The 16,892-nt window shown below is 49.6% G+C and overlaps 1 protein-coding gene across 11 annotated transcripts in view; it reads left to right on the top strand.

Annotated features, from left to right (window-relative positions):
- The window catches only part of CFAP20DC (CFAP20 domain containing), a 176,084-nt gene that overhangs the window by 119,294 nt on the left and 39,898 nt on the right, over nt 1-16,892 (top strand). For all 11 annotated transcript variants that reach the window (XM_054033921.1, XM_054033920.1, XM_054033922.1 and 8 more), the window contains one exon: nt 601-804. In XM_054033921.1, coding sequence (XP_053889896.1) covers nt 601-804 — 204 coding nt within the window. The remainder of the gene's footprint in view (nt 1-600; nt 805-16,892) is intronic.

Raw genomic sequence — 16,892 nt, 5'->3', positions numbered from 1 at the left:
AACCTTTTAAGTAATTAAAAATATGATGAACTAAAATGTACATTTTAAAATAAATGTCACTTTATGCTACCAAGTGGCCAATATATCTTTCCAGAATCCAGATCTGTAATAAAAACCCTGTGCTTGCTATAGTTTGTGTCAAACGACATACATTTTCATTTTTGTGACCTTTATGACATCATGGTAAACGTGTGGTTGAGTCCAAGTTAAGATTGGAATGTGGACATTTTAGATACCTTGATTTTTCTTGTCTAAACCTTATTGTAGTCTATATGAGGAACAGCAGATTCACCACGCACTATATGAGGAACAGCAGATTCGCCACGCACTGTTGATTCAACTTGCCCTCCATAGCAGTATTTGTTTTTCTGTTGCTTCTTATCTATGAATCTGTGGAAGTATTTATGCTTGATCTTCAGAGTGGAACCAGGAGTCTGTTCATTAACCCTGTCTAAGAAATATTTTGCTTTTCTCCTTCTAGGTTAGTTTCTTCTTGAAAATATATTTGATGCTTATCCAAACGATCTGTTTTGTTCATGTATTCTCTTCCATTATCCTTTCTAGATTATTAAGTGTTGCATGTGCAATTTTATTTTGCAGGAGTATGACTGGAGAAACTACCAGCCAAGCAGATTGAGTGCATCTGAACTACAGATGTTGGCTAGTATGAAGAGACAACAAAACGAAGAGCTAGAGGATAATGGGATCTCACATGGACTGAGTGCATCTCAGATTGACAACTGTAATGTCAGCATCAGTACAAGCAGTGATGACACAACAACATGGAACTCTTGTCTCCCACCAGTAAGTTTAAACCGATCTTAGAGTGCTCTAAAACGTTTATATGAATGTTCAGTAAAAGTCTCACTAATTTTGAGGTACAGTAGACTTTCTTAATTAAAATTCCTGTGGGTATCAATACAATGGTATCTCTCTCATACTTTAAGCGCTTTTGGCGCCCATTTTAAAAAAAATCATCAAAATGAACCAGCAGCCAACACACCAGCACCCTCCCCCACAAAAAATAAACCCATCTCTCTCCAAAGCCTGAGAAAATAAATAGCCTTTGCAGCATGCCATGATAGTGGGAACAACCTGCAGATGTGCAATATGGGTTCTTAAATTCAAAACTGGTTTCAGAATTCAGACCCAAATATACCAGCCAACAGCTGGCTTGCATCCTGAACAATGGCAAACGATTATATTTTTCTGATGGCACAATCTAATCACTCAGCAATGATCTGTTTAAAGGACAGGACATCATTTGTGTAGTCACAGAACAACATTTCAGCAATCATACAAAGATACTTACAGAAGCTACATAAAGTTAGACAACTTCTTAGTCCACTTATCTAAACACTTCTAGTTTTTATTTAATAGACTCGTAGACTTTAAGGCCAGACGGGATCATCATGGTCAGTCCAGCGGTTCACAGCCCGCGGGCTGCATGTGGCCCAATTAGCACACAGCTGCAACCCAGCTCAGCTGTGTGCTAAAGGCCAGCCCAATGGCCCCCCAGGGTTGGGTGTCTGGGGCTGCCACCCAGCCCCACACAGTGGGGATCTGGGGTCTAGGGTTCCCGGCCGGCCCCATGGGCTCCAGGATCCAGTGTTGCCGCCTGGTCCCGCAAGCTCCAAGATCCAGGGCAGCCAGCCGGCCCCATGTGGTGGGGGTTTGGGGCTCCAGGCTGGCTGGCATCACAGGATAGGAGGTCCGGGGCTGGCAGCCTGCCAGCCCTGTTGGTGGGTGTCCAGGGTCAGGGTTTGGACTGCCACTGCCCTGCCACCCAGCCCCTGTGGCCCAGGTAACACACTGTGGCCCGCTTGTGTTCCTGGCTGCCCGGCGCAGTCAGGTCTGGGCTGCCCCTTCACCCAGTGATATGCGGCCCACAATGCTAAATAAGTTGAGAACCACTGATTTTAGTCTGACCTCTTGCACATTGCAGGCCAGAGAACCTCGCCCACCCACTCCTGTAATAGACCCCTAACCTCTGACTGAGTTACTGAAGTCCTCAAATCATGGTTTAAAGACTTCAAGTTACAGGGAATCTACCATTTACATTAGCTTAAATCTGCAAGAGATCTGCTCCCCATTCTGGAGAGGAAAGCAAAAATCCTCCAGGATCTCCGCCAATCTGACCTGGAGGAAAATTCCTTCCCGACCCCAAATATTGCAGTCAGTTGGACCCTGAACATTTCGGCAAGACCCAACAGCCAGACACGTGGGAAAGAATTTTCTGTAGTGACTCAGAGCCCTCCCCATCTAATGTCCGATCACCAGCCATTGAGGATATTTGCCACTAGCAGTCGCAGAACGGCTATAGGCCATTGTAGGCAGTTTCATCAGACCTTCCCCTCCATACATTTATCAAGCTCAGTCTTGAAGCCAGTTAGGTTTTTTACCCTCACTGCTCCCCTTGGAAGGCTGTTCTAGAACTTCGCTTCTCTGATGGTTAGAAACCTTCATCTAATTTCAAGCCTGAACTTGTTGATGGCCAGTTTATATCCATTTGTTCTTGTGTCCACATTGACACTTAACTTAAATAACTCCTCTCCCTCCCTGATATTTATCCTTCTGCTCTATTTATAAAGAGCAATCATATCTCCCCTCAGCCTTCATTTGGTTAGGCTAAACAAGTCAAACTCTCCTCTCATAAGGTAAGTTTTCCATTCCTTTGATCATCTTAGCGGCCCTTCTCTGCACCTGTTCCAGTTGAATTCATCTTTCTTAAACACAGGAGACCAGAATTGCACACAGTATTCAGATGAGGTCTCACCAGTGCCTTGTATAATGGTACTAACACTTCCCTGTCTCTACTGGAAATACCTCGCCTGATGCATCCTAAGATTGCATTAGCCTTTTTCATGGGTTTATCACATTGGCGGCTTATAGTCATCCTGTGATCAATCAATACACACAAGTCTTTCTCCTCCTCTGTCATTTTCAATTGGTAAATCCCCAGCTTATAGCAAAATTCTTGTTATTAGTCTCTAAGTGCATGACCTTGTATCATCCACTATTACATTTCATCTCATTTCTATTACTCCAGGTTTCAAGGTCATCCCAATCTTTTTATATGATATTCCAGTCCTCCTCCATATTGGCAATACCCCCAATTTTGTGTCATCCACAGATTTTATTAGCACAGTCCCACTTTTTGTGGCAAGGTAGTAGTAGATGAAACCATAATAAACATTGAAAATGCCCCGTGGATAAGAAATAACTCAGAACAACCCTCAGGTGCAGACCCAGTCTTGCATTAGGTGCACTGGGGCCAGTCCCCACCATAAATTATTGAGACCTGAGTAATGCTCTAATTTATGTAACTACCAGCGACCACACGGGGCATATATGTGGACTGGGATTTGCCAGAATGCAGAATCATTGTAGCAGACTTCCATAATGAATGATCAATGCTGCATTATAGCTTTGTGGTGGACTAGAGAGTAGGGTTTTAAAGTGAACAGAAATGTATTGATAAATTTGTTACTGTCCTAATAAAAGTCTGATTTACAAACTAGTATTTTGGGGGAAGGCAGATAAACATAGCTTTTGTCTAATTGTGTGTAGCACACTGACACGGTGCACTTCCTTGTGTCCCAAGTCCAACATTTAGTTTTCTTAGTATTCACTTGATTAGACCCATGCAAAGATCCTGATCCTTAATTGCCTATTCGCATGAGCAGTCCCATTGAGCTGAATGGAACTGCTTGTATGAGTAAGTCTGCAGGATTGGACCAGTCGGTTTCAGGTAAATGAAGAACATATAAAACTCATTAATTTTTGAGTAATTATCAGGAAATTGATAAGGTTATTTAGACATGTGAAGTTTGGTTTTACGTGTATTACCATGTGTAGTCGTTCCGGGGTGGGGCTCGTCCCTTCCTGGGGCGCCTGGAAGCCAGGCCGCCCCGCTACAAAGCGAATAACAGTTCTGAGCTCAGGCCCTTTGGGCAGGGGCTGAGCACACAATTAACAGTCCTGAGCTCAGGCCCTTTGGGCAGGGGCTGAGCACACAATTAACAGTCCTGAGCTCAGGCCCTTATGCAGGGGCTGAGCAGACAATTAACAGTTCTGAGCTCAGGCCCTTATGCAGGGGCTGAGCAGACAATTAACAGTTCTGAGCTCAGGCCCTTTGTGCAGGGGCTGAGCAGACAATTAACAGTTCTGAGCTCAGGCCCTTTGTGCAGGGGCTGAGCAGACAATTAACAGTTCTGAGCTCAGGCCCTTTGTGCAGGGGCTGAGCAGACAATGAACAGCTCCGGCCCTGGGTCAGGGCGGGGCAGCAAACCAATAGTCAGTCAGAGGCCCAGGCCTTGTAGCAGGGGCTGGGTCAGTTTGGGTTAGCCCAGGCCCTAGGTCAGGGCAGGGCAGCCAACGGATAGTCTGTCACGGGCCCAGGCCCCTTGGACAAGGAGGAGGAGAGACTGCCACCCGGCGCGGGGTGGCAGGGGGGAACACAGGCCCGCCCACTCCACTGTGTTCCAGCCCGGGGCCCTATCCGCAGCAGTCCGTCTGCCGCGCAGTCAGTGGGGATCCTGACCGCAACACACTGACATGGGTTCGGGGTCTGCTATCCCCGGGCCACTTCCCATCTCCTCCTCCATGGGTACCTGCTCCTCCTGAGTTCCGTCTGCTGGGTCACAGATCATGGGCTCCTCCGGGCCCCGAGCACCAGGTAGGTCTGTCACTCCCTCTGGGCCCTCGGCGGGGGGAAGCTCAGACTGCTCCTCAGGATACCGGGCTCTCGGCAGGCTCGGCCAGTCCTCCTCAGGGTACCGGGCTCTCGGCAGGCTCGGCCAGTCCTCCTCAGGGTACCGGGCTCTCGGCCAGCTCGGCCAGTCCTCCTCAGGGTACCGGGCTCTCGGCCGGCTCGGCCAGTCCTCCTCAGGATACCGGGCTCTCGGCAGGCTCAGGTCCGCGGGAGCTCGGGCACCAGCGTCTGTCCTCTCCCGCTGCCGGCCAGCTACTGAGCGCTGGGGCCTGGCCTTTATACTTCCTGTCCCGCCCCTTGACTTCCGGGGGGCGGGGACAGGCCGCGGTGGCTCCGCCCACTCTGGCGGCTTTTCTGGCTCATCCCTTCCTGGGGCGCCTGGAAGCCAGGCCGCCCCGCTACACGGCCCCCCCCTCAAGGCTGGCTCCCGGGTACCGGGGCCAGACCCTTCCATACCTCCTAGGCGGGAAAGGAAGTCGGCGTTTGCGTGGTCTCTCCCAGCCCGATGGCGAACGGTGAAGGCATAAGGTTGCAGCGCTAAGTACCACCGCTGCAGCCGCATATTATGGTCCTTCATGCGGGCCAACCACTGGAGAGCAGAGTGGTCGGTGACCAAGATGAAAGGGGCTCCCAGGAGATAGTACCGCAGGGCGTCACAAGCCCACTTCGCGGCTAGGGCTTCCTTTTCCACCACGGCATAGTTCTTTTCTCGGGGGAAGAGCTTCCGACTGATGTAAAGGACCGGGTGCTCTTCGCCGCCAACCTCTTGGGAGAGGACCGCCCCGAGACCCACCTCCGAAGCGTCGGTTTGCAGGATGAAGGCCTGCTTGAAATCGGGGCTATATAAGACTGGCTCTTGACACAGGCTTGTCTTGAGGGCTTGAAAGGCTTCGTCACACTCACGGGTCCAGACCACTTGCCGGGGGCTTTCCTTCGTTAAGAGTCCCGTCAAGGGGGCTGCGATCGCCGCAAAGTGGGGAATGAAGCGTCGATAATACCCCGCTAGCCCCAGAAACTGGCGTACTTGCCGTTTCGTGGTGGGCGGGGGGCAGGTCGCAATGGCCTGCACCTTGTCCACCAGCGGTTTCACCTGGCCGTGCCCGATAGCGTACCCCAGATACTTAGTTTCTTGTCGGCCGATGCAACACTTCTTCGGGTTGGCCGTTAACCCGGCGGCCCGCAGGGATCTCAGGACGGCGGCGACCTGTTCCAGATGGTTTTCCCACTGCGGGCTGTAAATGACTACGTCGTCCAAATAGGCCGCCGCGTAGTCTTGGTGGGGGAGGAGGAGGCGGTCCATCAGGCGCTGAAACGTGGCCGGGGCTCCGTGGAGGCCGAAGGGCATTCGAGTAAACTGGTATAGGCCCGTAGGGGTGGCGAATGCAGTTTTCTCCCTTGAAGTAGGATCCAGGGGGATTTGCCAATACCCCTTGCTGAGGTCCAGGGTCGTGATGTAACGAGCTCCACCTAACCGAGCCAACAGCTCGTCTATCTGGGGCATGGGGTAGGCATCGAACTTGGAGATGGCGTTCACACGTCTAAAGTCGATGCAGAACCGTTGGGAGCCGTCGGGCTTCGGTACCAATACGATGGGGCTTCGCCACTCGCTGTGCGAGGGTTCAATCACGCCCAGGTCCAGCATCGCCCGTACTTCCTCATCCACGGCGCCTCTCCGGTGATAAGGCAAGGGTCTGGTCGCGCCGCGAATCACCACCCCAGGCTCCGTTTGGATCCTATGGTACACCAGGGAGGTGGCTCCTGGTTGGGCAGTGAAGGTGTGACGGAATGCTCGTAGGAGGCACCGGGTTTGCTTGAGTTGTTCTTCCGTCAGGGTCTCCCCAAGTTGGGGTTCCTCAGGGTCCCGGGTATGGGCTACCTGGGGCCCTAGCTCGGGCTCTGGTGGGTAGGGGTTAATCAAAAGCCCTTCTCGTTCCCGCCAGGGCTTGAGCAGGTTGATGTGGTACTGCTGTATCCGCTTCTTTCGGTCGGGCTGGTCGATCTCATATGTAACCGGGCCCACTTTCCGGACCACCTCATATGGTCCTTGCCAGCGAGCCAGAACCTTCGACTCACTGGAGAGGAGAAGGAGTAATACCCGGTCTCCGGGTAAGAAGTCCCGTGCTTGGGCGTCCCGGTTGTAGGCCTGGGCTTGCGTCTCCTGGGCGGCTTTCAAATTCTCTTGGGCCCGGTCTCCCGCTTGCTTAAGACGCTCCTGGAGCTGGATCACGTACTTTAAGAGTCCCTGGGCCGGTGACGGGGTTTGCTCCCAAGTTTCCCTCACTAGGTCCAATAGGCCTCGCGGTCGACGGCCGTAGAGCAGCTCGAACGGCGAGAATTTCGTCGACGTCTGGGGGACCTCTCGGACCGCTAGGAGCAAGGGTGGGAGTAGCTGGTCCCATCGGCGAAGGTCTTCCGGGGGGAACTTACGGAGCATGTCTTTTAAGGTCCGGTTAAACCTCTCGACCAGCCCATCCGTCTGGGGATGATAGACTGACGTTCGCAGTTGCTTGACCCCCAGAAGCTCACACACCTGGCGGAGCAACCGCGACGTAAAGTTTGTCCCTTGATCCGTGAGGATCTCGCGGGGTAGGCCGACACGGGCAAAAATCTTCACTAGCTCATCAGCGATGGTGCGGGCTGTAATGTTCCGGAGGGGAATTGCCTCGGGGAACCGGGTAGCATAGTCCAACATCACCAAGATGTATTGAAACCCTGCACTGCTTTTGGGAAGGGGCCCCACTAGGTCCATGGCCACGCGCTCGAAGGGTGTCTCAATCAGGGGCATCGGGATCAACGGGGCCTTGGGAGTCCGGGCCGGGGCAGCCAACTGGCAGCGCGGGCAGGAATTACAGTAGTTCTTCACCTCCTGGTACACCCCTGGCCAGAAGAAGCGTCCCAAAATCCGGGCCAGGGTTTTCTCGTGACCGAGGTGCCCAGCCGCGGGGACGTCATGGGCCAACTTCATGACGGACTGTCGATGAGGCCGGGGAACGAGGAGTTGGGTTCGGGTCTCCCCCGTGTGGGGGTCCCGCTCGACCCGATACAGGCGGTCTTGCCGCAACTCAAAGTGTGGCCACTGGGCCGCTCGACCGGGGTCGAGGATAGTCCCATTCGCCATGGCCAATTGTTCGTATGCTCGCTGAAGAGTGGGGTCGGCCCGTTGGTCCCGGCAGAAGTCCATGGTGGCCGAGGAATCCGTCGCCGCCCCTCGGGAAGCATCCTCTGGTTCTCCGGCCGAGCTGGTTGGCTCGGGGGTTTCCCTTTCCTCTCCTTCACTCTCGGGGGTCTCCCCTTCTAGGGCGGGCATGGCCCGCGGGTCGTCTCCTGCGTGCCGGCGGAGGAGTGCTGGAAACTCCGGCCAGTCTCGGCCCAGGATCACGGGGTATGCCAGTCGTGGGGCCAGTCCTACCACCATTGATCGGGTGACCCCCTCGATCGTCAGCTGGGCCCGGGTACTCAGGTAGGGCCGTACGTCTCCATGGATGCACTGCAGGCGAATTTCACCCAATCGGGCGTCAGCCGGGGGACCGAAGCGTTGGCGGACTAGCGTCTGTCCGCAGCCCGAGTCGAGGAGGGCCACTGTCGGGTATCCTTCAAGGACCACCGGCACGGTGATCTTAGCCGCCTGGGAAGGACGGGCCCGAGCCTCCCCTGCACAGACCTGGCCAAAGGTACACTCCAGCCCTGGGCAATCCCGCTGGAGATGGCCGTACTCCCCGCAGGAGAAACAGGGCCCCGGGGTGGCCCGCCCCGTCCGGGGCCGGACGCCAGGGGAGGGTCCCGGCGGACTTCGGTGGTCTTTTTGCCCTATGGGGGTCGGGGTCCGAGCGGGTCGCCCGGGTGCCACCGGGGCCCGAGTCCCACCCTCGGCTCCCCGGGACGAAATCCGTGAATCTGCTCGAGCGGGTGTTCCTTTCTTCTCGGGGGTAGGGCGCTCCGCCCCGGGTGGGGGCCCTCGGAGTCCTGGGCCTATCGGCGTGTCAGCCGCGAGGAAGTCCTCCATTAGGGACACGGCGGCGGTCAGGGTCGCTGGTCGGTGCCGGAGGACCCAGGCCCGCCCCCGTGGTGGAAGAACATGGGTGAACTGCTCCAGCAGCACCTGTTCCATTACCTCCTCCGATGTCCGGTGCTCGGGTTGTAACCACCGCTTGCAGGTTTCCCGGAGTTCCTGAGCCACCTGCCGAGGTCGGGCCCCCGTGGGGTAGGTCAGACTCCTAAACCGCTGCCGGAAAGTCTCGGGGCTCACATCCAGGGCATCAAGAATGGCAGCCTTTACTTGGCTGTAGTCTTGGGCGGCTTCCACCGACAGGCCTCGGTAGACCATCTGCGCCGTCCCAGTCAGGTATGGGGCTAATATGGAAGCCCATAGCTCCGGGGCCCAACCGGCGACAACGGCCACCCGCTCGAAGGTGACGAGAAAGGCTTCGGGGTCATCGCCGGGCACCATTTTCGTCAGCCGGATCGGGGGGCTGGGCCGCGTAGTCCCGGCCGCGCCTCCAGGCTGGGCCAGCGTCGCTGCGAGTTGCTGGAGACATTCTCGCTGGAACTCCTGCTGCTGGGTGACCAGGTCTTGCACGAGCTGGTTCCGTTGAGTTCCAAGCTGCTCCATGAGCTGCTGCTGCTGTTGCAGCTGTGCGGCCTGCTGCTCCCTTTGCTGTTGCAGCTGGGCCGCCTGCTGCCGCTCCTGGGTTTCTGTCACCAGGGCCAAGAGCTGGGACAGATCCATGTCTCGGGAGGGGGATCTTTCTCCCCCGGCCCCTCTCTCCCCGGAGTCGAGGGTTCGCGCCCACATCCTGGGCGGAACTCCTGCCTGGCTTGCCACGTGTAGTCGTTCCGGGGTGGGGCTCGTCCCTTCCTGGGGCGCCTGGAAGCCAGGCCGCCCCGCTACAAAGCGAATAACAGTTCTGAGCTCAGGCCCTTTGGGCAGGGGCTGAGCACACAATTAACAGTCCTGAGCTCAGGCCCTTTGGGCAGGGGCTGAGCACACAATTAACAGTCCTGAGCTCAGGCCCTTATGCAGGGGCTGAGCAGACAATTAACAGTTCTGAGCTCAGGCCCTTATGCAGGGGCTGAGCAGACAATTAACAGTTCTGAGCTCAGGCCCTTTGTGCAGGGGCTGAGCAGACAATTAACAGTTCTGAGCTCAGGCCCTTTGTGCAGGGGCTGAGCAGACAATTAACAGTTCTGAGCTCAGGCCCTTTGTGCAGGGGCTGAGCAGACAATTAACAGTTCTGAGCTCAGGCCCTTTGTGCAGGGGCTGAGCAGACAATTAACAGTTCTGAGCTCAGGCCCTTTGTGCAGGGGCTGAGCAGACAATGAACAGCTCCGGCCCTGGGTCAGGGCGGGGCAGCAAACCAATAGTCAGTCAGAGGCCCAGGCCTTGTAGCAGGGGCTGGGTCAGTTTGGGTTAGCCCAGGCCCTAGGTCAGGGCAGGGCAGCCAACGGATAGTCTGTCACGGGCCCAGGCCCCTTGGACAAGGAGGAGGAGAGACTGCCACCCGGCGCGGGGTGGCAGGGGGGAACACAGGCCCGCCCACTCCACTGTGTTCCAGCCCGGGGCCCTATCCGCAGCAGTCCGTCTGCCGCGCAGTCAGTGGGGATCCTGACCGCAACACACTGACATGGGTTCGGGGTCTGCTATCCCCGGGCCACTTCCCATCTCCTCCTCCATGGGTACCTGCTCCTCCTGAGTTCCGTCTGCTGGGTCACAGATCATGGGCTCCTCCGGGCCCCGAGCACCAGGTAGGTCTGTCACTCCCTCTGGGCCCTCGGCGGGGGGAAGCTCAGACTGCTCCTCAGGATACCGGGCTCTCGGCAGGCTCGGCCAGTCCTCCTCAGGGTACCGGGCTCTCGGCAGGCTCGGCCAGTCCTCCTCAGGGTACCGGGCTCTCGGCCGGCTCGGCCAGTCCTCCTCAGGGTACCGGGCTCTCGGCCGGCTCGGCCAGTCCTCCTCAGGATACCGGGCTCTCGGCAGGCTCAGGTCCGCGGGAGCTCGGGCACCAGCGTCTGTCCTCTCCCGCTGCCGGCCAGCTACTGAGCGCTGGGGCCTGGCCTTTATACTTCCTGTCCCGCCCCTTGACTTCCGGGGGGCGGGGACAGGCCGCGGTGGCTCCGCCCACTCTGGCGGCTTTTCTGGCTCATCCCTTCCTGGGGCGCCTGGAAGCCAGGCCGCCCCGCTACACCATGATTAAAAGAAAGAAAACTTTTACTATAAAATGTACTTTTCCGATATTTAGCAAAGCATGGCATAAATGCAAAGAGTGTTCTTTGATCCCACTACTTTGATCATCTTCTGAACGTTTCAGACTAATGTCTTCAGTTAAAAAAGTGTTTAGATATAATTAATTAGTCATTTAAAATTGTAATTAGATATAGCTGTAGTTATTCAGAATAGTCTTTTGTAGCCATCTCTGTCTATGTAAATCAAACCTATAAGGAAATGTATTGAACTTTGGCAGAGACAGATTTCTCAAGGTTTCTAAATGAAGACCAAATTCAATTAAAAATAATATTTCAAACACCTGAAGCATGCAAGACCCAAGAAATGAATTTGGGAGTCTTATCTGTGCAGCTTTGTGTAGTCGTCTGCTCTACTCTCTGCAAACTGGGCAGTGGGGTTTTAAGGTTGTTAGATTGTAGTGGGAGGTTTTCTGTTTTGTTTTAATTTAGAAAGTGGATGTAATGTTTCTGAAAAATGACAGCTGGACATCACTAGAAATTTTATGCAGTGTTGCTGTAGCCATGTCAGTCCCAGGATGTCAGTGAGATAAGGGGTGCGAGGTCATATCTTTTATTGAACCAGCGTCTGTTGGTGACAGAGACAAGCTTTTGAGCCATAGCTGAAGGAAGAGCGCTGTACGGCTTGAAAGCTTGTCTCTCTCACCAACAGACATTGGTCCAATAAAAGAGATTACATCGCCCACCTTATATCACTAGAAATTGAAAGTCTTCATATACCCACCCAGCCCCTTCCTTACACTGCCCTAACAACATACCTCAGCCTGAGCCTAGGGGAACATCCTGTAGCAATAACATGGTAGTTTATATCCGTGCCCATTCATTCAATTATTGTTGCCTTTTCTGAGCTAGCTGCCAGGGTGCCATTTAGTGCCAATTTTGATCATAGCTTTTGGGGTGTGGACTTACATCTACTAGAAACTGGTCAGAAATCATCGACTGTTATATACTTATGTATTTGGAAAGAAGGATAATGTACTTGTATCACATGAGGATGATGAATTACTTTCCAGTCCATTCGAACTAAGGAGGATGTTAAACAGCACCACTAGGGATAAACATTTTTAAAACATAAGGTCTGGATAGCTTGCACCAATACACCTAAAAGAGTTTGTTGAAGAGATCTCTGGCCTGCTGATGTTAATTTTTAATAAATCTTGGAATATTGGAGAAATACCAAAAGGCTGGAAGAGTGCTAATGTAGTGCCAATATTCCAAAAGGGCAAGCAGGATAATCCAGGTAATAGGCCAGTTAAAATCCCTGGCAAAATACGGAAAAGCTGTTACATGATTCAGCTGATAAAAGAATTAAAGGATGGAAATATAATTAATGCCAGTCAATGTGGTTTTATAGAAAATAGGTGTAGTCAAACAAACCTGATTTAATGCTTTGATGAGGGCACACTGTCACAAAATAGGGAAGATACCCCAAATTGGTGGTATATTCTATAATTAGATTTCACCAACCCGGTAACAAGTGAGAACTCCTGGATTACTGTACCAGTCTTACCATGGAGTCATAAACAGTCCCCTTAGGCCCTCCAATCTATCTTGCCACCTGGACTGAGTGATAATGATCACTTACACCAAAAATCACATCACATTTAGGTTGCTCCCAGACCCAAAGACTACTCATTTGCCCCAGATTGATTGGTGCCTTAGATTTGACACCAAAGACAATTCTATAGTAATCTAACTAAAAGTTTCTTCGCTAAGAAAAGGAAATGAGAGTTATTGAGAGATTAAAGCAGGTAAAATATATGTACAGGTGAGTCACAGTCTATAATTCCAAACGGCAGCAGAGATGTAGTTATCTGCCAGTTTCCCAAAAGTCTCTCAGGCTACCCAGAATAACTCTTTGTTCAGTTATTCCACCCTGTTAGAATCCAAACAGTCCAGAGATGAAGGATCTTTCCCTGAATCCCTACTTGTAGCCTCTTCTCACAGAAAACAATCTGACAGGGTCACCGCCCACGTTGGCTCTTCCTTTGATGACGGAGAATGAGGAATGCATTTAGAGTCTTTGACCTCCAGTTATATCACACAATCACCACTTGCTTTGAAATTTAGCACTTTTCTGTTAAAGTTTTTCGTTTGAATTCCACAAGGCTTCTTTCTCGTTTGATGGGTTATTTAATTACAGGGGTATACATAATGTAAATGATTGCTACTGTATTATAATAGGATACAGGTACATGAAAACAATGCAAGTAACATCCCATTAGTTTTCATGGAGTTTAAACACCAAATACACTCTTATCCATTTAACAATCACTTTGATTTATGCTAATAAGTGAATTGGCCTGGCTTCCAGACATCGTTTGTAAACATTCCGTGAGGCCTGGGGCTTTGGCATGAGCTGACACCTAGTTTGCCAGCGTCACAATGAGATTACATGGTTGGTTGATCAAGTTGTTTTGTAGCAGTTATTAATATACTTAGGATTTTGTACAGCATTTGATTTAGTACCGTATGACATTTTCATTAACAAATTAGCACTATACAATATCAATAAAGCACATTTTAAATTGATTTAAAAACTGGCTAACTAACAGATCTCAAAAAGGTTTCAGAGTAGCAGCCTTGTTAGTCTGTATCCGCAAAAAGAACAGGAGTACTTGTGGCACCTTTGTTAGTCTCTAAGGTGCCACAAGTACTCCTGTTCTTTTTGCAGATCCCAAAAAGTAGTTGTCATCAGGAAATTATCAAATGATGCAGGGATCAGTTCTAAGCCCCAGGCTGTTCAACATTTGTATCAATGATCTGGAAATAAATATAAAATCACTGTTAAAGACACAAAGATTGGTGGCATGGAAAATAATGATGAGGGACAGGGAAGTTAGTCAGAGTGATTTAGACCCGTTGGCAAGCTCAGCACAAACAAAATGTATTTTAATACAACCAAATGCAGTCTAGGAACAAAGACTCCAGGCCATATCTTCGGGATGGGGGCTCTGAAAAGGATTTAGGGATCATAGTGGGCAAACAGTTGAACATGAGTTCCCAGTGCAATGCTGTGGCAGAAAGGGCTAATGTGGTCCTGGGGTGTATTAACAGTGGAATGGTGAGTAGAAGCAGGGAGGTGATTTTACCTCTGTGTAGGGGATTGGTGAGAGAGATATTAAAACATTGCATATAATTCTGGTGTCCACATCCTAAACAGGATGTTGAAAAATTGGAGAGGGTGCAGAAAAGAGCCACAAAAATTATTCCAGGGTTAGAGGAAATGCCTTACAGCAAGAGACTTAGCATCAGTCTGTTTAGTTTATCAAAAAGAAGATTGAGAAGTGACTTGATTACAGTGTATAAGTATCTTCACAGGGAGCAAATACAAGGTACTAAAAGCTCTTCAGTCGAGGAGAGAAAGGCATAGCAACCAGTGGGGGGAAGCTGAACTCAGACAAATTCAAATTAGAAATAAGGCACACATTTTTAACAGTGAGGCTGATTAACCATTGGAACAAGGTTAATCTCTTTATATCTCCAGATTAAGACTGGATGCCAGCCTGGAAGATGCTTTGGTCAAACACAAGTTACTGGGCTCAGTACAGGGGTAACGGGATGAAATTTAATGGCAGTATATGCAAGAGGCCAGGCTAGATGATCTAACAGCTTTAACATCAATTAATCTATGAACTAATATCATTTACCTACTGGACAGAGTTGTCATTGAATCCAGACATTAAGCAAAACTCAAGTGTGCAGTATACTTGTGCTACTCCATGGTCACTCAGGGTAACTGACAGATCAAAATTCAGCCTATTTGGAGTCCATGTGGAGCCCCCTTCTGAAGTGAGCAGAAAGCGTTTGCAGACTGTTCTCTCTTCCTTGCATTGTTCTGCTGTATGGCTACAGGTGAATGTCACCCTACATGAATAAAGGCCTTCATTTCTTCAGCTTCCATTCTGTGTTGAAATTCAGAATTTGTATAACTAAAAGCTAGTTCATATTTACACGGGGATTATTTTCATTACTGAAAATCAGTCCCAGAGAGTCAGGGGGAGCTGCAGATGCTAACAATCAGGACCTTAATAAAAATTATATTTATGTGCAAACCACAGAAAAGCTACAGTGTACCTGCATCCATCTTCCATTAGTACACATCAGCAGGGTTCATCTGCACAATGTATAGGAATCAAATTAGAACTAATCTGTACATTATACTTTATAAAATTAAGGACAATCTGAAAAATTGTCCCTAGCCATGATTAACCTTGAGAGATTACTTCATTTCTAGGTAGTCTCCTTCTGTTGATTTAAAGCATTAACATCTTTTCCTCTCTATTAAATTGATAATGTTTTTTGCAAATCATATTCCCCCATTAAGTCTATTCTTATTTTTCCACAAAAATTATCAACAGTTCTTCCCCAAAAGGTAAGCCTTTTTGTTCTAAATGCTGGGTAATTTTATATAACCTCTTTGTCCCTTGATGTAATCTATAGCAACAGCACCACCAGAAGGCATATTTTATATCCTTTCATTTTTGGAATACACCTTATTTTCTATAAAGTAGTATAGCATAATAGTATGTTACCTAGCAAATGTATGTAATAGTTTACTTGTAACGTGTTTTTTGTGACTTTAAATTTTCCATCATTTTGCATGTTTTAGTCTGATTTTCAGCTTCATTTAAAAGATGCCCACCTATTTTTGGCTTTAATGAGGTTCAAAAAAAACCCTTCTGAACTGCAAAGATATATAGATCATATTGCTAAGCTGCAGTTAAAACAAATGAACAGATGTTCTTATACAACTATAAAATTGATCTACTAAAAACTGAATTTTATGGCTAATGATCGTTTTCCAAGAACTGAAATGTAATATCTATGCTGTGAAAAGAAATTGTTGAAGTATAAGTTGTTTAGCAGCTGTTCTAAACTGTGACAGCCCAAAAGGAATAAAATAGTTTTAGGTACTGTACATTACCCAGCATAGCTGTCAGATGTAGATATTTTTTTAAACATTGAATTTTACCTTGAAGGTGATTTGTAAGGCTTTATAAAATATGAAAAATTAAAAATTGCTTAGATTCCAAATCAGTAATAGAATATTGATGTAGAATTAAAAAATATAAGTATTTTGAAAATGAAAATATTGTACATTGCATCCCGCTTGACCTTTTCAGAGAGATGAAATACACATAAAGGTGTTGCACAATCCTGTGGAATATTTGCAGCTGTACACTTCAGCCTCCTATTCCAAAAAGTCAAAATGTCTGTATCCTGCCTGCCTCCACCCAAAAATAGGCCTTGCTGGCAGGATACCCCATTTCTCAGACAGTTGGTGCCAGTCAATTTTAGACAGCAGTGCAGCATTCGCTGTCTAGAGATCCTCTACATCCCCTTTGTCATTCTGTCTCCAACCTTGGGAATTGACAAGTACTCAGCCAGATTGAAGAAGCTTTCTTATCTCCTAGAAATAGCAGCAGTCGAGCTTGTCTCTCACAACAAAAGATGCTCAGGGCTCTACTCTGTATTCTTCATCGTAACAAAAAAAATCCGGGGAGGGGGTCTTGGCCATCTGATTTCTCAAAAGCCAGAAAAGGTTGATGAAGATGAAATTCAGGATGGAGACTGGCTTGCACTATCATATATATGTCCCCAGCATATACTGATGTACCTAGCAGAAGCTTATCTGGATGAGAAGTGCTATATTAGAGCCTCTGCTTATCATCTGTGTATTCAGATCCAACCCAATAATCATCCATTTTTTGGCTAACCAATTAAAATTGACACTATCACTACATAACCATGCATCTGTTCTCCACTCGCTCGCCTGTTCACAAAGGTATTGGTAGTGATGTTTGCTATTCTTAAATGACACACTTACCACAGCATCTCCAGGGGCCTCTCAAGGTCTCTAGGCACGGAAGTTCACAATAAATTTAAAGCAAAGCTTCCTCATTCCCTCTGAGGTCTGTTCGCCTAGGAGTTGAGTTAC

Source organism: Malaclemys terrapin, chromosome 7 (genome assembly GCF_027887155.1).
Source record: "Malaclemys terrapin pileata isolate rMalTer1 chromosome 7, rMalTer1.hap1, whole genome shotgun sequence".
NCBI classification, from domain to species: Eukaryota; Metazoa; Chordata; order Testudines; family Emydidae; genus Malaclemys; species Malaclemys terrapin.
Note: the sequence above shows the minus strand (reverse complement) of the source record. Positions and strands in the feature narration are given on the sequence as shown.